This window comes from Cydia fagiglandana, chromosome 2 (assembly GCF_963556715.1).
Source record: "Cydia fagiglandana chromosome 2, ilCydFagi1.1, whole genome shotgun sequence".
In the NCBI taxonomy this organism is placed as follows: Eukaryota; Metazoa; Arthropoda; class Insecta; order Lepidoptera; family Tortricidae; genus Cydia; species Cydia fagiglandana.
Window position 1 is genome coordinate 11107104 of NC_085933.1, and position 23452 is coordinate 11130555.

The 23452-nt window shown below is 35.9% G+C and overlaps 1 protein-coding gene across 12 annotated transcripts in view; it reads right to left on the reverse strand.

Moving 5' to 3' along the window:
- LOC134676221 (collagen alpha chain CG42342) overlaps nt 1–23452 on the reverse strand; it is a 466219-nt gene that overhangs the window by 292985 nt on the left and 149782 nt on the right. For 11 of the 12 annotated variants that reach the window (XM_063534553.1, XM_063534647.1, XM_063534631.1 and 8 more), the window contains exon 1: nt 13947–14612. The exons of the other annotated variant lie outside the window; for it this stretch is intronic. In XM_063534553.1, the coding sequence (XP_063390623.1) occupies nt 13947–14310 (364 nt within the window). In that variant the 5' untranslated portion in view covers nt 14311–14612. Of the gene's footprint in view, nt 1–13946; nt 14613–23452 lie in introns of those variants that run through there. 12 annotated transcript variants of the gene reach the window in all.

Here is a 23452-nt window from a genome sequence, read left to right on the forward strand (position 1 = left end):
AAAAAGGCAATAAAAATAAAAGGGCCCATTACAATACGGGCTACACTTAACACGCTTGACTTCACATGTGACACATTCTTATATGCATCTTATTCTTTGGACATAAGACTGATTTCAGAGTACCGAGCATTAAGACCTAATGTAGAAGTTAGCCGTTACGTAGTGGTAATAAGGACGGTTTTAATGCTGAGTTATATCATGTCTGATTGTTTGTTTACAACCTCAGTTGTTTATTGTGTTAAGAATAATAAAACTGTATAAATGTGTAAGTTATTGGCTCGAAGATTTAAAAGTCAAAGGCAGTAAAGTGACTCGGGGTCGCATTTTAAATTTAGATTCGTTGGTTAGGTACTATTTATAGAATTATATTATGTTCTCGAAACTTTAAGCGGGTGCGATTGCATGACTAACAAATAACACGAGTGGTTAAGTAGTCAAAAGGCGCCTACACAGGATACTATAAATAGGCTGTCAGTATAGCAACGTACGTAAGTAAGAACGAGGATATTATGTATATGAATTAACATTTTTTTATCTTTCACTGATTCACTTTTAAGCTCGCATTTTTAGGGTTCCGTACCCAAAGGTTAAAACGGGACCCTATTACTAAGACTCTGCTGTCCGTCCGTCCGTCTGTCACCAGGCTGTATCTCACGAACCGTGTTAACTAGACAGTTGAAATTTTCACAGATGATGTATCTCTGTTGCCACTATAACAACAAATACTAAAAACAGAATAAAATAAAGATTTAAGTGGGGCTCCCATACAACATACAACGTCGAGCGGGGTTAGTATATACTTGGATGGGTGACCGTTTTTTTTTGCCTTTTTTAGGATTATGGTACGGAACCCTTCGTGCGCGAGTCCGACTCGCACTTGCCCGGTTTTTTATAAGTAGGTAACGGAAGATTTTTACTTAGATTCGGCCTCTCTCTAAATAGAACGATGAGAAAGGCTGGACATATAGTACCCCATTCTTAACCTTATGCGGGTAGGGAGTAACATTATTTCAACTCAAAAAGGCTAAGTTAGTAGACTTAGGGCCACTCGCACCATCCCACTAACACGGGTTAACCGGTTAATCCTGGAGTTACCATGGTTACCTGTACAATTTGACACTGGGTTTACGATTTAACCGGTTAACCCCGGGTTAGTGGGATGGTGCAAGTGGGGGCTTAGAGGTATTAACAGTTGATCAAACCAGTCAATTCAATATTTCCTATCTAGCGAGCATACCGTTAAACGCAAGTTAGTTAAACGTACAAATAAGAAATATCAACACAGCTAACGACTTCATCGAGCATTGAGCTTTAGAAGCTCGTGTGTTAAATAACTTTGCTTTGGCCGTATTCAGAAGTAAACATCCAATATAAATACAATTCCAATCCATGTGTCAATATAGGGAATAGTTTAAGCTTCGTTAGTTGAATATAAAGAATGTAATTATATACAGAATAAAACATCAACATACAATCATATCGACGGCAATGCAAAGAAAATATCCAGAAATCGCTTAGTCAAAGCAATAGATCGAATTAGGTTTAGTGCGCTAATTAATAATATTATTCCAGTAATTTTTCTTAGTAGGTATATGACATTTATGTCGGTTTTTAATTAATATAGTAGTGTTTCTACTTGAAATAACACAAATTAAAATAGTTAATTTGTTCTAATAGTTAGCAATATTATTACTTATTGTTAACGTAAATCAGTATAATACATATCTTTCAATTCTTAAATTTTTCTTGCAATTTGCAAATGAACATAAATACGAGTATCAGTGGCGGACCCAAAACTTCTAAAGTACTGTAACTAAGTACTTACCTATTTTTTGTTTGATAAAAGGCTCCTCGGAATCCGTGACGTAGCGGATAAGCTGCAGGAAAGTCGCCTCCGATGGTATGGCCATATACGCCGCAGACCGGTAGACTACATCGGAAATAGATGCCTCAATCTTACTGTCCAAGGCCCTAGATTACGCGGTAGGCCCAAGAAGCGCTGGCTGGACGTCGTGACAGCGGACATGGGAGAGAACAATCTCACACCCGAGGATGCCGAAGACCGGGCGAAGTGGAGAAGACTGAGCAGGAAAGCGGACCCTGGCGCTAGGCCGGGAAAACGCGCTAGGTCGAAGAAGAAAGGCTCCTTAAAAATGATGTAAGGTTACAGGTTAGTTACTAACGGGAACTAATTACTCACTTGCGTGTAGGTATATGATTCAGGGATAGCAGTTGAAGGGCTTTAAGGGATAAGTAAGTTTAGGAATCAGTACATTTATTATACTCGTAATCACAATATATTTCAATACCATAAATATATTGAAGTCGAGGTTTGGAGTAATTTGAATTTTCATAAAAAATAAGCATAAAAAATATACATAATTTAAATGGACCTACGTAAAGTAATCAGTTAATAAGTTGTTACTTAAAATAGTGACCAATCGCATATCAGTTCTCTTTAGTATTATTTATATTCATATTAACGAAGCGCGAACAATGACCCAGCGACCTTCAAGGCTACCTAACCAATGCAAGGTCAAACGATTCGATCGATTGCTGACAAACTTATTAAGCATTTAGTAAGCTTACGAAAGAGTGTACTGTCGTCAATCAAAATATTGACATAAGTACATTACCCAATTTTAACAATGTATTTTTTATGAGGAACGTGAATGAAATGTCTTTAAAAAACCCGTAGGGGTCGGATCAAAAACTAAGTAATTTAAGTCCGACTCACGCTTGACTGCACATTTCTAATAGGTTTTCCTGTCATCTATTAAAAAAACTATTTAGTTATTTTTTCAATGTTAGACCCAGCAGTTTCGGAGAGAAAGACGCATGAGTGATCCTGCGTTACTAGCACAAAAACTCGTTTATGTTCTAAAAGAAAACCAAGACGTGACTATTTACGGGAGCAAAAATGTTATTAATTATCACGCCTGGTATCGTGTTGGATTGAACGCTCAATTATGACCAGCCCACGTCCCACATCATAGATGAACGGAGAATTCAATAGATATTTGAACACTTTCATTTCCTGTTATTGCTAGCCAAAGTTTAATTAAATGCACAATCTGAGCAGAACTATACTTAACGTTGTTTTATTATTATTTAATCGTTAAAAAAATATCACATATGTAATGATTCATCTTGTTGATGGTACCTATCTGAAATTTCGTTCAACCTAATCGTTTTCGACCGATTTACGAGTGACGAAATCTAGTGCGTGAAATTCGAAATTCGCCCCCGTGCACTGCTGCAAGTGCTGCATCTAGTGGGCGCTGATGGTCCTCACAAGGCATGTAAACACCCTAAATATGTATTTAAAAACGTTAATATTCACAGAGTGATGTCTTTGTTTGACCATTCTGTGAAAGCTCACGCCTCTTTAAAAATCTATCTAATTGGAACAGTAAACTCCGATTGTCAGGACGGTGTAAACCGGCTGGCGTATTTGTTTTGCCTGGGTTATGATTGGTTTGTTAAGCTTTGGAATTTCGTTAACTATTTAAGGGAATAACTGTAACTGAACGGTTTATTGATTAAACAATTGACGTATTATTGGTTTTTGTTTTTTTGATACAATATACCAATATACCTTTTAACGAGCTATACCTACCTATTTCGGGAATCTCGGGCAAAAAATAGATCTAGTTAGGTCTTATCTCTGGGAAAACGCGCATTACGGGTGTACCTACAAAAAGGACAGACAGACAGACTTAATTCAAAATGGTTAAAAACTAAAAAAAAACTACATACGTATAATTAAAGTAATTTAGTTTTAGAGATTAGAAACATAATTCTAGTCACTCCACGGCGGCGCGTCGTCACTTAGGCACTAACGCGTCTCAGCACTTTCAGTGCAAACATGTCGGGCTTTGTGACAAAATACGTAACTGAAACACGACAGTTAAATGTTAGTGTTAACATGACTCACAAGAGCTAAATTCGATTAAGATAAAAGTAATCATTCAGATGGCGTTTCTGAGTAGGTATATCTTCGTATCCACTTGTATCTCCAAACAAGTAACTACTTCTGACATTAATTGCAAGCATTCATGTGATTCTCTCATATATCTAAACAAGTAACCAAATTAGCATAATTGCACGACTGTGTCCCTTTAAGCAAGTTTAACTTTAACCCGAGATAACTTAGGTATGCATTTTCATAAGCGTTTATGTAGATACAAGTAATAGCAAGATGTAATGTTTGCGTGTCATGTCTAAATGCAATTGTTAATCATTTATTGCTGCATTATTGAAATCTTATTTTTCTGCTTAATATTTCCTTGTCTGTAAAGTATCCTCTCTTAAATACTTTAAGCAAGTTTAACTTTAACCCGAGATAACTTAGGTATGCGTTTTCATAAGCGTTTATGTAGATACAAGTACACTGAGAGAAAAGTACAACAAAAATACACTTAGAATTACAAAAATAAACTTAATCCGGGGACAAGGAGAGTTAACTAATAGGAACAAATTGACTTTTGCAATTTCTATTAGTTCTTGCAATTTCTATTATCTGTTTGTTGAAATTATATTTGGGATTACTGAGCTGTTTGTAGAAATAAATAAACTTTACAGAAATAGTGAAACGTCCATAATTATTACTAAAACTTCATTTTTTCCCCCAGTACAGAACTGTTTTTTAATTCCTGGTGATGATCTCTCAGTGTAATAGCAATGTGTAATGTTTGCGTGTCATGTCTAAATGCAATTTTTGCTAATCATTTATTGCTGCATTATAGAAATCTTATTTTTCAGCTTAATATTTCCTTGTCTGTAATGTATCCTCTCTTAAATACTTCCACATTTTTAAAAGTCTATTCCTTACCTTGTAGTAAACCATTAACGCCACAAAATCTCACAAATTCGGAGGCATCACGAACACATTCCCTCGCCGCTGTTCCAAAATTAGTCAAGTATTAGTAAGTCAGCGATTCTGTTAGTTCGCGTAGCGTATCAATTAGACGCCATTAACATCGCCTAGAGATTTGGAACTAAGTTGTAGAGCACGGCGATAGTGTAAAATAAACTTGACTGTACTGAAGTACATCTTAAAGATTAATATTTATATGAGTTCACTATCAATCGACAGTCATCCACTGAATAAGTTCGAGCAGATTTTTATAATTCTTTATGGATTTGGCAAGGTGCATGCATTCTTCTTATTCACATTTATAATTGACACATTTAAACCCTTAACCTTGCTGTATAACTAGGTATATTTGTACGATAATATTGCAGATATCAATTCATATGAAATCAGTGAAGCCTAAAGCATTAAAGTGAAACTGAACATCAAAGTACATTACATTTCCACAGCCACAATGTATTTTAAACAAATTGAGATAGGCATTCAATAAGAAAATTGAACAAATTCACACTCTTTGATCTACCCCTGTTTTACTTTCAATTCTTTTATCTCAAGCCAAACACCCTAGAGCCCTTGCTGGGCAAATACGCAGCTTCCGTCAACTTCCTACCCTCTTTGAAACACCATCTTGAGTCGGCTTTCTGAGTGTCGGGATAGACAACATAGAAAAGACGTATAAACAAATGAAAGGACTCCACCTGAAGACAATGAATAGGTATCCATCTATGTAGTAGTGTTCCTTGATAAAGGATTGTAAAAACTTGAGGAACTGCCGTTAGACTTGAAAAGAAAATTATTCAATTTCTGTTAAAAAAAACACATAGATCGTGTAAGTTAAACATTTGTATTTCACTGAAATATGTGCTATTTTACTAAGAAACATTGTTATGAAGCAATTCGCTTAAGCCTTGCGTCGACTCCAGAGTTCAAGCGTAACTTACGCCAGCGAGGCTTCTGGTGTTCCTCAGGGACCTGTCTTAAGGCCGCTAGGATAAGCGCGTAGATTTAACGCTGTAGTTTCCATAAGATTATAGTTTCTAACTAGTTTGCATATGCTGTAAAGGTACCTACAGATAAAACAACGTCATATTAACATGAAGTTAGAAAACAATAAGTGGCGAGTGTTTCATAAGAGTATGACTTTATCAAAGGAAAAGACGTCGTTTAACTGCAATCTTACTCAAATAATCCTTGGACTCCTCATGCAATAAGATCCTATTGTTAATATTGATTCACTTTAAGCATTTATTTAGAAAATAATAACTTATAATAAGTGTAAGTTGGGGAACAAAGAGAATTTACACAGATAGCTAAGCGAAACAGATCATTACGTGCCGACTGCGATCCGGGTTCGATTCCCGCCTCCTAATGGATCGGCGCCATCCGTCCTGTCAACGGTCACGTTTAATTTAACCAACAGCCCATTTCTCTGATTGTTTTCACCACATCGGAGCTCTTAGAGATTTACTGTACTCTAAATCAATCCCGGTTTAATGAAGTGGAGAAATGGAACTTAAAAGTAAATGGAAATGTTCTAGCAGACGAAGGGAATAGACGATTTACTTTGAAAATTATGTCTGTTTTTAAGACTTACTTTCTGTTATTTAAGTCATCTAGATTATACACATGCCAATTTATTTAATAAAATAATTGAACTTGATTATGGTAATATTCAATAAACAATGACTTAAATAAGCCTATTTTAAACCTGATTTCTCCTTATACGTACAATTCATCATCATCTTCATATCAGCCTTTTATCGCCCACTGCTGACTTGCTGAGCATAGGCCTCTCTTCGAGTACGCCACTTATCCCGGTTCCGAGCCAATCTCATCCAGCCTCTTCATAAAATGATAAGTACGTTGCAATTGCTTACAGATTATGTAGTTTAATAATAGGTATAGGTATATATTCTGATCATGGTACGGTCGTCCATTTCACGAGTAAGAAGCAGAATAAGATTCCAATCAAGTAAAACAATTGAAATCTACCCGCATTTGTTTACAGGCGCGATCTAAATTGAAACAACGTACACTCTAATTAGAATCGAAATAAATCTACAGAAAAAGTCCCACAATTTGCTCAATTTATTTCTCCCTTTACTTGAAACGTTCTTTTTAATCAAATAAGGTTCTTAAATCGTTGTAAATAGGTTTTATAATCGTTTGTGTTCATCATATGTTTATTTGCATGTGAATAGGGCCCGAATGACGTCTCCATCGAGCAAACAGACAATTAGGCGTTTGACCCGAGGTTTTCTTTTGAAGATCCTCGCCGATTCTAACTCGTAATTGATTAATTGAGACATTGATGTGTAAATTAAAATTAAAATGAGAATTTAAGTAGTTTATGAATTGTACTATGTACATGCTTAGTGTAAGGCCTCAGTGGCGAGCATCTATAAATGCGTTTTTATTTGTTTATGAAATTAACATAGTGACTCAATTTCGTCACTTATGTCTTCTATTTGATTAAGCTCTTTACCGATTCCTGCCTGATTAAGTTACTTAAATTTATTTTTTAAGTACTTAATCATAAATGTTTAACTTAATTAGTAAAACAAATGAATGAAGGCAATGATTAATGAAAATTGTCTTCATTACTCTGCACTTGTCGTGTCAAAATCTACCACAGGTTCTAACCCTACACCACAATCCCGCGAAGATACCGGCGCTAAAATATTTTAGTCTCCTCGACATAGTACAATCGATTATTTATGTGACTGTTCCTGGTTTGGATCACGCCTGTTTGTCTTTCGAAAAGTCCTCGACTTTGTAATAAGCTTTAGACATTAAAGACTTTTCAAGTTACTCTTAAAAGGTTAATGCTAAAGCATTATCAGGAAACTTGTTATAAAAATGAATGCATTTCCCCACTAATGACTACTTTACCAAGCTTTCTCTGATAGCAAGCCTATTTTTATTTCTGGTGGTATATTTAGTTATGGGCATCAATCAAAATTAAGCATCTCGACAATCTTGCTGAATGAAGCAAAACCACACTAATCCCGAAACATCTAGCGAAGGCTTCCTTCCAAACCCGATGCTAACAAAATTACCAAGTTCGCAAGATCAAAATGAAATTCTAAATTAATAAACAACTTTTGGCTGAAACTATCCCGGGGTCGAAAGAAGTTAGAGTTAATCGATGTTGCTTACGTATTCATTTGGAGGGTTTGGGAGTTTTCTCTTATGAGGGTATGGGTGAGATTGGGTGAATTGTAATTCATAAAAATAAATATTATTATATTTTTATGAACTTTTTGACTACTTAAATATATTAAAACGGGTCACTCACGTTCTTAAAGTTGTTCTATTTTGAATTTGTACGGATTACTGTTTGTTTTGGTACTCCTACTCCTTTTTTAAATTCGGTTCAAATGTGACGTGTCTCGGGTCTATCATATCTTGGGTCTAATTCTCATCTATTTGCTCAAACCTTCGAATTCCATATAGTCTCAGCACACTTCGTTGTAAGATATAAAAAACAATATACATAACCCGTAATCGCGTAAAAAAACTTTACTGGGCATTAGTTAAAAAAGTTAAATAACGTGACTGTAAAGATGATTCGTTATTTATGTAAGTAATCAGACAGTTAAAACACATCTCAGCACCTAGCTAATAGAACAGCGGATAGTTAAATAAATGTGTAATCTTTGATTAGGGCCAATTATTTAATTCAAGGACCAGTGATCAAGATAGATCTTTGGTACAATAACCCAACCCTTGCTTTGTTTTGATTAGCCATTGGAATTGTTAGCCTGGCCCGGTGGGGGCAAACATAATTCTGTTCAGCAAATAGTTACCCAAGGTATCAGGGAAGGCGTAACATGAAATATTTCTCTCAGGCCGGGAGCAATTTTGCACGAATATGAGCTTGCGTGCTTTCAAGATCATCTTAATTGGGTTCGCGTGTTTTTTGTGCACCATTCTTCTAAATATATTTTTTTTCTATAAATATATTTTATCTATCTCGTACAGTTGGCTAATCATTGTTTCAAGACGAATGATTTTATCCATTTACATCCAAAATCTAGCATCCTGGCATAACTACCAGATTAAGTTAGACACCGAGTTGCAAAACAATGGTGCGAACTAGCGCCGGTGGAACAAAACCATATAATTAGTCTGGTTGTCTGTATTATAATGGGTAAGGTAGGGCTTCCTTTGAGCTGTACCTACCTATTATTTAAATAAATAGCTGTATTCTTAGTCCGTATCGAAGATGAATAAGTACCTATCTATGTATATAATTTGAAGCTCCGCAGTCAACAAGGAACCCTTAAAGTTTCGTCATGTCCGTCCGTATGTCCACGTGGCTCAACTCTATAACCATTATAATACTTCATATGTATTTTAAGATTCAATTTCAAGAATGTTATTTCGTACCAAATTTCATCGATGTTTTTCAATAAGTACTACTTCCTTCTAACGTCAGCATGTAATTTTCATATTGAAGTTTTAAAAAGCCACAATTGTTATCATTTTGTTTCAAAACGTTAATTTTTAATCCCATGTAATTATCATGACTAACTCTATGAAATGGACAAAATACAATAAGACTATTATTAAAAGCAGTGTCCCCACGTAAGTTCCCAGTATGAAAATAGAAATAGCACGCAACACAATTTGCGCTGAATCATTCAAGTAAACGCCTCCTATTCCGTGTTATATGACCAGTTCATCGATTTCAAGTTACGTGGGCGATGGGACAAAAATAACCATTATACGAGTACTAACTAACAATAGTGACCACTTATCAATGGAACTGGCAGATGGTCATGGAATAGCGATTAAGCTGTGGGAATTAAATGGTTTTGTTGAAGGGTTTGATAATAGAATATTTAACACTGTAACTAGAGAACGGATTCCAACTTGTTTTTAATGTTATACAATGAAAGTCTACTATATATTAGGCAGAAAGGGATAGACTTTTGGCGTTATTCATGCTTACTAATGCTTGTCTAGTACAGCCTTGATAATCGTTAGTCTTTATCGGTAATTTTGTCGGTTTGTTAGAAAGGAACAAAATTTAACCGAAGTTTCCTTTATTATATTTAGAAAAATTAAAACAAGATCTTTTCAATAATTTTAATGAAACCAATCTCAACAGCTATATTTATAAATTTATTTGGACCAATTTATTATTTAATCAATAAATTTGTCCTAAAATGTTCCGTCAGGCGACCAAGGGATCTAATAGAGGCTAACGAGTTGTTGTTTGTCTGGATCGTCACCATTAGCGACAGTTACAATGATGACGTCAATGAACCGTACAACCCCCGAAATATGTAGGTACTTATTTACAATTGGGCGTTCACGCGGCCGGCCTGTTTATAACCAAGCGCGGTTAGAACGAACGCAGTTATCCAACTTATTTTTATGGGAGTTTTTTGTTATGTATATTTTTTATCAATATGTAGCTTTATTTTTTTGCAAAAGTAATTAGTTGCACATTAAAAAGTAGTCATCAGTCGAAGAATTATTAATAAGCGACGATGAACAAACTAACGTAGTGTCCGATATCCTTATCATACACAATAATGTACTGTTAGAATCGAATTGAATTGATGTAAGTATACAATAAGGGGTGTTTTCCTAATCAACTTTAGTCAACCTTAACAGGCACCTAGACAGGCAGACTTTTCTGTGGTGTCTCGAAGAACCGACTGAAAATACCTATTAAGTACAAAATTGTCACTTCAATCGCCTGTATGCGCTCAGCCTGACCCCACGTATTTAGCTTCCAATAATCTAAAATAATCCAAATAAACAGCGAGGGCGACCGCGTCAGTCGCACGCGACATTTTATCGCCTGCGATATCGCCACTCTTTTATTTGGTTCTCACATTATTTACGACATTAATTGGAAATTACATGGTGACCGTTTATTTGTTTGTATAAATGTTTTTATTTCTCATGTGATTTTGCGTTCTGCAATATTACATGAACTAAACGTACCTCCATGTATTGTTGAACACTGGGTTTATTGAATGTGGTAATGGTAAACTTATTAGTTAAATGACGTAATCGAAACATGGTTGTTGATAAGTATCTTCGCGCTAGCTTGTATAGTCGGCTTGAAATAGTAATCGACGATCAAAATGCCCAAATATATCGTAACACATTTTTCTGACCATTCTTACCACCGAAATAAGGATGTGTCCCGATATAGTTTTCTTCTTTGGCCGTTAATATTTTGATATTGACTGTACTAAATCGAAAATGTGTAATGCTGACAATTCACTTCACATTATATGCACAAAAACAGTTCTGCTTTCGGCGTGTCCTTTCTTTAGCTTTTTTATTCTAAGAGATGTGATGCAAAATCAACATAGGAAAAATTCGAAGTTTCAAGCTTAAATTAAAGCGCTGTGCACTGATAATTAAAATGAACTATTTTACTCCATGCTGCACTTTAGCCATCAATCATTCAAAATATTCGATCCACCTAGTAAAATTTCCACGCAGTCGTACCTATAATTTTATAACTTTAAAGGTAAGGCAGGCCCGTCAGTTAGCTTGTCCGGAAATAGAAACCAGGAACATTAAATCAAATTGCAATAACAAAACTCTCGCAAACATATTGCTTTCCTATTTCTAAAGCTCGCAAATCTCACAATCAACGTCTTATCGTTAAAAGTTTTCGATTGTAAGCTCCAATAAGCTGTACTACCACGATTACCCGCAGTTTACGAACATAAGTATGGGTTGTACAATGCTCCAAGAAGTTTAAATAAAGGAGCTTTTATTTTGGTATTGCGTAGAAGATCGCTATAAGTACTCGTATTTTTACGATGTGAGCAATATTGCGCTAATTTATTAAACAGGCTAAATTTTTTTTCAACATATTTACGTATTTAATTCAACAAATCGCGCCTGCCTTGCAACGCGACATCGCGACTAGTATTTTTTTCTTTTGGAGTAGATGATAATAAGAATGGGACAACATAGGTAGTTTTAGTTTAAATAGCTTTTGTTACTTAAGCTGGTTATTACTTAACTCTTTATTTATCTTTCTTCTTAGGCTAGGTCATTTATAATATTACTTAACTTATTATTTTGTGTAATTTTTTGGTACATGTAATTTGATAGAGCAATAATGATTAAAATATTCGTAACATACGAGTAGGTAATAGCAGGCGTGGCTCACTCCGCGATTTCGTCGCTTTGGTACAGGTAGCTAAAAGTACATCCGTTCGACCCCAATTTTGGGGTTTGCCATAAGCCGCGCGTGGCGCTGTCTCCATCTAGCGGCCATATCTGTGCTGATCGTGACAGACGCGGTTTGTTAGAGAGTGAGTCTTCTGTACCTAGTACTATTATTTATTCTGGGGTAATAGGTATTATTATAATCGGATCTAAAATCTTGATAACACTATATATAATATACAAGTAGCAGCGCAGATACAGTCAATTTCAGACCGTTCATACATCTTGTACATTTTTTATTCTACCATCCGGGTATGTACTTCCCTGCTGTGAAGTCCAAAACTCGTAACCCTCGCGAGTGTCACCCTCCGCGTTTATCATTTTTTCGATCAGACGCCCGGGTGACAGCTTTCAACCCCGGATTAACTTGGAGTTGTGACGAGAAAAAAATTTAATAGCTTTCCAGCCTCCGTGAGTGTTAGTTACATGCTTTGTTAGTTGACCGAAGTTTGCTGGAGGAGAAAATTAAAGACGTCTGACTTTGAATTCCAGCGATGAATGAAATGTATTAAAAGGGTGGTAAAAAAGTAACCGTCTCCGGCTGTTTGTATTCCCCGACTATAAAAGCCAAAAGAAAAGAAAGAATTTTGATTTCAGTGTACGCAAGTACAACAAGCTGCAAAATTTAATGGAGAATAAAATTGGACTATTTATGAATGGAAATCATTCATAAAGTGGGCATACACTTTTGCAGCTGGGTGTACGAACTACCATGGCATCAAAACTATACTGAGCCGATTTTGATTAAATAACATTAAAACAAACAGTGTACAAGTGTACGCCGAACTTTTTCTTTGTGTGTTCTTATTAGTTTCTTCTTTCTACTGTCACGTTTTGAATATTTTCCAAATACCTACACACTGACAAAAATACGACATGCCAATATAAAATGTCGACCAATTACAGGTTTGTTGGAAACTGCAACTAATTTCCTATGAAAATGTATGCATAGAATAATGATGCGGCAATTTGATTTTCGTGTGCCAATCGCTCGAGGGTGTTTAAAATGTTCAATAACGCCATAATGAGCAACCCCATTATGATTTTAAGAATTATCTACCCTATAGGTACCTATCTACTTGACTGCAATCAACAAATTTGAAATAGGTAACAAATTCGTTTGTTATGTAAATATTTAATAACTTAATCAAGTCGAATCGTTTAGTTTTTACTCCTAATTAATTAGCATAATTAATCAGGAAGATCTTATAAGATTTTATTAGAGATGCAACGGATAGTTGTTTGGCCGGATACCGGATATTCGGTCTGGCCATTAGCCGAATATCCGGTATCCGGCCGCCGAATATTCGGCCAGCGGAACTATACCTACATTTCATTTTCAGGTGCGCATTCTGCAGGTTTGACCTGTTTCCTAGTAAACGTTCGCACGGACTCATTTCTAGGTTCGAAATGAGCTAGTCAGTGGAATGATTAAATTTTCACGATTATTAAACATTATCAAACTGCACAACGGGACTTAATCGCGTATTTAAGTTTTAAGATTTACCTCCGACGTCTTCTCCGAGACCACGGGGACAACGCCGTCCTCGAAACGTCGGAGGTAAATCTTAAAACTTAAATACGCGATTAAGTCCCGTTGTGCAGTTTGATAATGATTAAATTGTTTTAAAAAATAAAATAATAAACGAGTACGATTATGACCGTGTCTGTTTCTTAAATCCAATTTGTTTACTCCGATATCAAGCAATGTGACTATCGGGTAACCGGCCGGATAGTAGGTCACTATCCAGTATCCGGCCGGATAGTAAAATAATGGCCGGATAGACCGGATACCGGATAGTAACCGGATATCCGGTGCATCTCTAGATTTTATCATAAAGGAAGTGTTTCTGACCTGCTGGGCATCCACATTGTCCGTAATCCCTGATGCTCCGCCTCGCCCTCCAGTTCGGCGGCGGCCGCGCCAGCACCTCCCGCCGTAGCCTCTCCACCAGCGGCTGCTGCGGCTCCAACACCGCACTCCTTAACGCAAAGTGCTGCTCTTCCAGCACTGCCAACCTCTCCTGCAGACCCTGCTGCTTGTACAGACTATACCCGCTCGATATCAGGCTCATGGCACACGCACACCATAACACCACACAGTACATCCAAGGATCCCCTGGACATTTGTCATCGCATTTCGTCTTTTTCACTTCCTTCTCCACCTTAGCAGGTGCCGGTGCTTTTGCGGGAGGCTTCCCTCCTATCTTTAAAATCATGCTGCTCAATTTACCCTCATGAAATGGAGTTATGGTTTATTAGAGGCATCTTCACCGAGTTAACGGCCGTTGAATGGACATTGTATCACAATAGTTGCGTCCGGTACGCAAACCTTCGATTTCAAATAAAACAAAACACACAGAACACAAATACGGATAAACGGAAACACTAAATGCGGCACATAAATAACATAGGATTGAAGAGTTTGCGATGAATATCGTGAATCGCTTTAGTGCGATCGTATTTAAGATCGTGGGTTGAATGTAGCGCGGCGTACAGACGTGCTCCCGACTCGGCAGACGGAGCGCCACTGACGGCTCGGTCGAGTCGGTCGGCTGGAGCAAGTTGAGCTTGAGACAACGACATGCGGGACTCAGTTACATGAATAATTTGAATGAAAATTACATATACATATATATTAATAAATTTTATGTAGAGCTTTTAATAATTCGATACAAGCTCAAAAATCTTATATTGATTTGATATTTTACTCGCAGTGATCTCGCTTGTACTTACATTTAGCTTGGTGCGCGCGAGGCGCGAGATGCATTGCGGGTTATGCTAAGACTGCTAAGTCAACATCAATGAATACCTACCTATCACATTTTTACAGTTCAAATATTCCAAATGCTTAGTTAGATTTGCGATATGTTTTGAAACTTGAGAAATGCTTCAGAGATAGATAATAAATGACCCTGAACTCCAAATGCGAATTTTTTGCGATATCGATCAAGACAGAGGTCGTTGATTACTTAAAAAGTAAGTACCTACAACTTTATGTCAATCTGATTCATTGTGACATGACTCACATGACTCAACTGTGAATCGCTTTTATTATTTAAAAATAATTATTTGATACTTTACATATAAGTGTAAGCAGTGCGAGCGAAATGCGCTACTATTTATACTTACCTATGTAAATAGAATAAACTTAAACGTATTTTACAGTTGTAATGCGGCTCCAATTTGCCTAATGAAGTTAATGACTCTTAAATAATATTAAATGATATAGGTTATCATAGAGGGTGATCAAAAATATAGAAAATATAAAATTTAATCAGTTTATAATAAATCGGTTTCCAGTTCGGCGAACTTGAACACCAGCTAATCCGGTAAACCCAAAATATTTTCCATCTAAATAGCAACGCATTCACTAGATAGCATTACGTACGTCTGAAGTCCCTTATTAAGGGAATGCGTGCAAAAACCTGCAGGCGTACGACGCCAAATTGGGTGGTAGCTCATGTAGAAGGACCGAGGGGACCCGCCTCGTAACACGAACCTTCGTATAGCAACCAAATACGACGAGAGATGGCTTTCTCTCCTTCTTTACTGTTAAGAATGAACAGGATAGATATATTTAATGAGCATGCGGTAATATAGGTAGGGACGGCAGGGATGATCAATCCGTTTAGCTTGCTGTGATCAGACTGATCGATACTAAACTGTTTTGCTTTGGGTAAGTAGACGTCATTGCGAGTTAAACGCTCGAAGCAGGGTAATACGGTTTTTAGGGTTCCGTACCCAAAGGGTAAAACGGGACCCTATTACTAAGACTTCGCTGTCCGTCCGTCCGTCCGTCCGTCCGTCTGTCACCAGGCTGTATCTCACGAACCGTGATAGCTAGACAGTTGAAATTTTCACAGATGATGTATTTCTGTTGCCGCTATAACAACAAATATTAAAAACAGAATAAAATAAAGATTTAAATGGGGCTCCCATACAACAAACGTGATTTTTGACCAAAGTTAAGCAACGTCGGGAGTGGTCAGTACTTGGATGGGTGACCGTTTATTTTTGCTTTTTTTTTGCATTATGGTACGGAACCCTTCGTGCGCGAGTCCGACTCGCACTTGCCCGGTTTTTTTTAAAAACGTTCTGTTCTGTTGGATTCATGCTCCTACGTATGGTTACGGTTACATTATGGGAACATACTGCTCGATTCGAACTTTAAGATACTTTCGTCAATTAATACTAGAAACAAATGGATTCGATGTGTCAGTGTCAAAAGTGAGGTTTTTGTTTAAAGAAACGTACCTATGTTAAAGTTCGGGCCGATAGTTCAAAAATAAAACGTACCTAAGGTACGTATCAGAGATAAAATATAGCATGAGCATTGGTTCATAAAATTTTAGTATCACGAATTTTAATCGTTAAGTACGTGTTATTAATAAAGAGTAAAGCAATAAAGACATTCCAGTAAAACTTAATTCGTATCTTTATTGGTTGGTTACATGTATAAAAACAACAAGTTTCTTGAGATCAAAGACTGATATAATGCTAACGATTGAAATATCATATTTCAATAAGAAATAAAATGGTAAACGAAGAAACATAACCCTGAACATCAACGCGCCTACGAGATCTGTATCAAACATTAATTAAATTTGTACGAAAAGAAAAAGGAGAGATGTTTTTTAAACGATAGTCCCTATTAATCTCTTTAATAGAGTCATTAAAAACGGAGTGGCAGCCGCAAGCGCCGGCATAAAATCCCAGCCCAGCCCGACCTTCGTTAATAAACCCATAGAGTAAAAATAATAGATACCACTGATAAGAGCGCATCAAAAGCATATTTAAACACTACGCCTGAAGCCTTTATCAGCTACCTAATGGTCGCTTGAAGTTTATTTCCAGTATAAAAGCTGTCTCTGGCGACCGTAGATTAATTAAAATTCATAAAAGTGAATATCACACATACACTAAATATCAAGTACCCCCGCAGATTAAGTGTACTTGTGAGTTTAACGATCTCTCTTCATTAATATGTTAAAGCCAGGAAATCTGCAGCGGGACAAATAGCGGATAAATGATAGCAATTAAAACTAGATTGTCGTTATTTAGAGAGCGTGTGCGGATCCCGGCCTTGTTTGAATTTAATTTAAACTTTTCTACTTCGTCAAACGCAGCTTTTACCCTCGCGTTGATAGCTCTTTTTTAATTTAATCCACTGAACTCTTAAATAATTGAATAGGATTCGCTAACTTGGTTCTTAGTCGTTGATAAAGTAAAACTAAAACTTTGTACCGCGATTACGGGGAACGACTACCAAGGGAAATCCGGGGCTGCATGGTGCCTACTTGTATTCCGAACAATCGTAAAAGTTGTTGCCATAAAACGCAACATAGTCACATTAATGTGTTTTCCATTCCTGAACCTTCTATATTTTCTCAATATTAAATTTGCTTCACATCCTTTATGTCAATTTTACTAAATCATTGTACCTACAGTAAAGAAAAAATACAAAAAAGCATCCTACTATGATTACGCCATTACAATGATTACGAGTAAACATACATACATAGATCAATATATAATTTTCTTGTCCATTTGAACGTAACATAACTTCTTATTTGGCATATTGACTAAATACATATGTAGTTATAAAAGTTTTAAATAAAAAGCTACACACTCGCTCAAAATATTCCAATATGGAATATACTAAACCAAAACTTATTGAATAAATAAAAAAAATAATGCCAGGTGTATTTCTACCGGAATAAATAAAATACTTGTGTTCCAGAAACAAAATTTGAACATTTCCGTTGTTTACAGGCAAGTGGGGAGCGTAAATTGAGCCACTTCCTATTCTGTGTGAATTATGGCAGCCCAGTCACCCATTGGCAACTTTCTACTTGCCTCTAGCTTCACTTGCTGCTAGTAACTTGTCCCTACTTTGAGTCGAAGTGGAGGTCGACCGTAAGTTTCTTCATTTTGCTGAACATGTTTGTTTTTGTTGTGGTTTAAGTAATTCACGCGTTACTATATATTTTATCATTACTTACTTTAATTTTTCCATAAAAACCGTTAATTAGTATTCAGTTAGTATTTTGGTTGGTATTTGGTATTTTATGTTTCACTCGGTAGCAAAGTTTGTTTATCCCTGGTGCCTTGAAAACCTCGCATCGCTCAAGATTCCACTTTTCGAGCTATTACCTACGCTCGTGGTTCCGTTTTGAAAATCTTTAGCAAGCGAAGAATTTTCAAAACATAAGCTGCTTGAACTCGAGGAGTAACGTTAAGCAACAAATTTACCCACTTGTAAAACAAATAACTATTTAATGAATCCGATAAATTATCCAACTCACAAATTTATTAATCTCATCTTAAGTTATAACACTCATATAACCCGACATCAGCATGCGAAGAGTGAACCGATAGCAATTAGACAGACCGTTCAGATCTGAATTTCAAATTCCGATGGGGATGTAGTTTGGAACGCGCACATACACCATAACAAAAACAGTATGACATGCATGTAACAAATAGGTAGTCATTGTGATGCAACTCTGGAATTCTGTCTCTTGTGCTTTAAAAAAAAACAATTATATTCATCCTGATATTATTTTATATCGTTACTATTATCGTCAGGCTACGGAGTAGAAATACTTTTGTTAGATACTTAATGCTGACTAGTTCTCTAAGAAATACACATTTAATTTAGCCTAGGGTTGCCCACGAGTTTGATGACGATGACGAAATTATTAATCATTTAGTTGTGACATTAGTGTACGTTCGAATGAGCCTGAAAGTTTCAATACCTTTAGAAGATATTTGAGATTTTAAAACACCGAATTTATATTTCTTGTTTTCTATCGCTGCGACTTTCTCTGAAGTCTCAATTTTATTTAATATTCTTTGATCCGAACAAACTTTAAACCCCTTTTTAACACTATTAGGGAATAAATTTTCAAAAGCACGAAAATCACTTTCCTTGCTCTCTAATATTGAGTCTTATACCTACTCGTATATCAATCGTTCCTGTTACAAGCTTTCAACTCCCTTAGGGAACGAATATTTATATTATTTTGTTGTGTACAATTTTTTGTGGTGGCGTAATATCTTTTTGAGGAATCCTTACATCATTTTATTATCCTACTGAAGTAACTAGCTCCACTGGGCTTGACCCAGGCCCTTCAAACAGTCCTCATCCACGCGTGATGTTTTAATCACTCGCCTTTCTGCCCTCGTCCCTCCTCTAATTGTTTCCGACGCCAAAGATACTTAAAGATAAATGGTTTTGTTAAAATTAAAACTGCGATTCAATTGTTTGAAAGCTGTACATGATTTATGACTGTTTTAATTTCTTTTAAAACTTCTCTATAATGTTCTGCAAGTGCGGAAGACAGAGGTAGAAAATGAATTTTGCAATTAGGCCGTATTCTTTTCTAGATTTAGCTTTGGTCTTCATGTCTAGATACAACGTCAGTCAGGACAAGCACGCCCATGTACTTACAACTGAGTTTATTGACGAATGGCGTTATGGCGTTAAGGTTAGAGGCCTGTGCCATACACATTATACACAAGCAGTCACAACAGTGATAAATCACACTCATATTTGTTGAAGTTGGCGCCTCTTGCGGTGAATATAACTAAACATTTTCATTTCATAAGTATATCATTATTATTTTCAGAATTCATTGCCATGTTTGTTTGCTTTACTTAGCTGTTTAATCCACGTTAGTTAATGTATAATGAAAGTTTTCTTTGCTTACCGTGAAGACGAATAAGTATATTGAATGAATATCTTTTTTCTCTAAACATACCTGAAACAAAAACACATGATACTTAGGAAATGAAATTTAACAAAAATATTATAGGTCGTGTCATGTCACGTTAATAAAGGTTAGATTTGAGAAATCTGCGCGTCATCGTGGATGACATGGACTATAAATGAGGCATGCTTATGACCTAACTCTCGGATACTACATATTACTTATTAAATGGTCTTAACTCTTGGCAACAATTTAAATGACCCTCTCGTCTACTTTCATCTCAAGAAATAACTTAATTGCATTCGATTCCCGTCGTTCTAGATAATTATGCGGCTTCTTTCATAAACTTCTGAAGTGCATGAATTATTAAGATGGACGTGACAGACTCCATTGTACTGGAAATTGAAAAGTTGTGTTTGACTACACAATGCTATTGTTTACAAAGTTTTTAGCTAATTGGTTACTTGTTATGCTTTTAAGTCTTTTAACCTGATAATATTAACTTTTATTAACTTCAAATAAAACAGTAAAATGTTAAAATAAGTGTTGATGAAAGTTTATGTAATTTGAATTAGATCAGAATCATGTTTTATTCTATTTTTACTTCTGGGTTTCGTTCGTCGAAATAAAATTTTAGACTATTTTAAATTTTATCGTGAATGATAAAATACAGATGTTTACTGTTTGAATCTAGCGAGATATGTAGTTCTAAAGGTTTTTATTCCGTAACACGTAGGTACGTGAATTAAAAATAAATAATGCTTTCTTAGTAATGCAATGCAGAGTAAAGAAATGGGTAATTTACTTCAAAATTTTTATAGACAAAGTGAGCCCAGAGTGTATAGTTAAAGTGTTAAACATGTACAAATGATCTCGCCAGAAATAACTATCACAAAAGTCCCGTGATATAGTGTTAAATAAACAGCGAATCAGGAAGTTGCGGAGTTAGAACAAATTATCGCGGTGTGTGTTTAGGACGGTGTGGTTACAACTGGTAGAAAATTTTGCGCCATCTAACAAGAGCTGTGACCTTTTGTCTATCACACACTGCTGGAGAGAAGCCATATCACTGAAATAATACAACATAAGAGATATGATATAGAACTACTAGTCGTAACATCTATAATCAGAACGGATTTCGAAGAAATTTTGCACACATAAGTGACTATTAAGATCATTAAAATATAACTTCAAAGTTTTTATCTCGTGTTTAAATCGGAATAATGGAAATATAACTTATTGGGTCATTCTCCAAAAATATGATTGCGGTTTAATTGCCTTGAAAAGAGTCTTGGCAATAAGTAATACCCCACCGCAGTCGCCACCGCTTTTGTACACTAATTGCAATGCAGTGCTAGAGTTAGTAGGTAATACGATGCGAAAAATTGATGTCTCCAATGACACACGTTTATGTGGTGCCTACTATACTTACATCCAAACCCCGAAGAGGGAAAGGCTCTCCATATACTGGTCCACGAAGAGTTGCGCGCGACGTTTGTGGATCGCCTTAATTTCCTCAAGCTGTTATCGTGACACACACGCATATAAGTTTCTTTGTAAGTTTAAACGATAATGGAAAACTTGGGCGCAGTTCGGCGATAATAATTATAAACTTTGTTGAAGATGCATGACAAGTTGTCACTTACTCTAATATAAAGAGCTTTGGGCTAAAATTTGCGTACTATTAGTTAAAACTAATTTTACTTTATTGGTACACAACATTTTCCGCAAGTCGCATAACTTGCAAGCAATTTTAAATATGTACAAGTACCTATATTCCGAGTTTACGACATAGTTAACGTTGATCATGGATGACCTACTTTTATTACCGCAATAACTCATCGTTATCATTATCACACGTTTTTCACCAAAGCCTGATTAAATTCATATATTTTTAATTTCAAAGAGAAGCACCGAAGTGTTTATTAATCACTCGTATACACCGAATTAAACCATTATAATTGTCGTCGCGAACATACTTCAATGAGTCAATATGAAGTAAGGCTTGACTTAATTACTGCCTTTTGTTATAAGATCAGCTCGTGTATTTATATCGTTAAATTAGTTAACAAATTGGGTTTCGGATAGTATAACGTGGAATTAATTGGCAAAGGAAATAGGTTGATTAAATTTGTGATTTTGTAGTAATACATTGTTTCAAGATTTGTTTCGATAAAATATCATAGTCATGTCAGTGATATGGATTTTTTGCTTAATTATACGTAGGTACTAGACAGTTTCAATAAAATTAATAAAAGGTAGGTACCTCGTTAACACATAAATCCTTCCCACTTCCTCCCATTCCTACTAGAATTGCCCTTGCACAAACTCTTCTTCTCCCTATTCTGGATTACGCTGACGTTGCTTATCTCGATCTCACTGAGGAGCAACTTAATAAGCTTGAGCGTATCCAAAACATCTGCATACGGTTTATATTTGGGCTCCGCAAATATGACCATGTCTCCCACTTCCGGTCGCAGCTCAAATGGCTCCCTATTCGCCTACGTCGTAACTCCCACGTTTTGTCACTTCTGTATTCCATTCTTTTTAACCCCGCAACTCCCCGCTATCTTAAAAACCGTTTCAGCTATCTCCGTTCGGTTAGGTCCTCCCAGAATTTGCTTCTTTCTGTCCCGTCATCCTCGTCTAAATTCTATACAAATTCTTTCACTTTTCAATCTGTACGACTATGGAATTCTCTGCCTGCAGACTTAAGGTGCGCCCAGTCTCCTTATTCTTTCAAGAGACTCGTTAAAGTTCACTTTTTATCTGCTCCGTAATACTTTTACCTGCTTCCTTTTCCCTATAGCTGGCATTTTTACGTATATATATGTATATATATGTGTATATGTATATAATTTTATGTATGTATGATATGTGTATTTATGTAAATCTTATTTTATTTTATTTTTATTTGTATGTCTTTTATACTGTTTTGTATTGTGTTTTTTTCTGTGCTAAAATTCTTATATTGAATTTGAAACACCTACTGACATGACATAAATTTATTAATTTCCGCTACCTAAAGGTTGTCTGGAAGAGATCGCTTTTTAGCGATAAGACCGCCTGTTGTTTAACCTCTTCTTCCTGTATTATTTGTATTGTTTTCTGTAATGAGGTGTGCAATAAAGAGTATTTGTATTGTATTGTATTGTATAAATCAAAATCTTGTGAAAATAAGATTCAAGTAAAGTCAGCAGCAACATTAAAGTACTGCGAAAAATGAAACTGAAAACTATTGATAATTTGGTGGTAAAAATAGAACACTAGTGCAAAACATTAAGGCTAGGTTAACACGCAGCGCAGTTCATACAGCATACGAGAAAAATTAACGACGTGTGAACCTAAGCCTTAAATTGCAAGATTTTAAAGAGAGCTTTCACAGCAACACTCAATAAGTCCTTAAATTATTTATTAAATGTATTAGTGACAAGAGTCAAATTTGTCCTTAATGAATTACTTTATCTCCGTCGTCCATCCTGCATTTATTGTAATGAAAGTTAATCTGATTAAAAGTTAATGGAGCACAACGCTGATAATGCGATGACTTTTAGGGTTCTGAAGTCAATGAAATTACTTGATACCGTTGGAAACTGTTTTCAGGAACAAATACAAAGCTATGGCTGCTGCTTATTTGTAACAACTG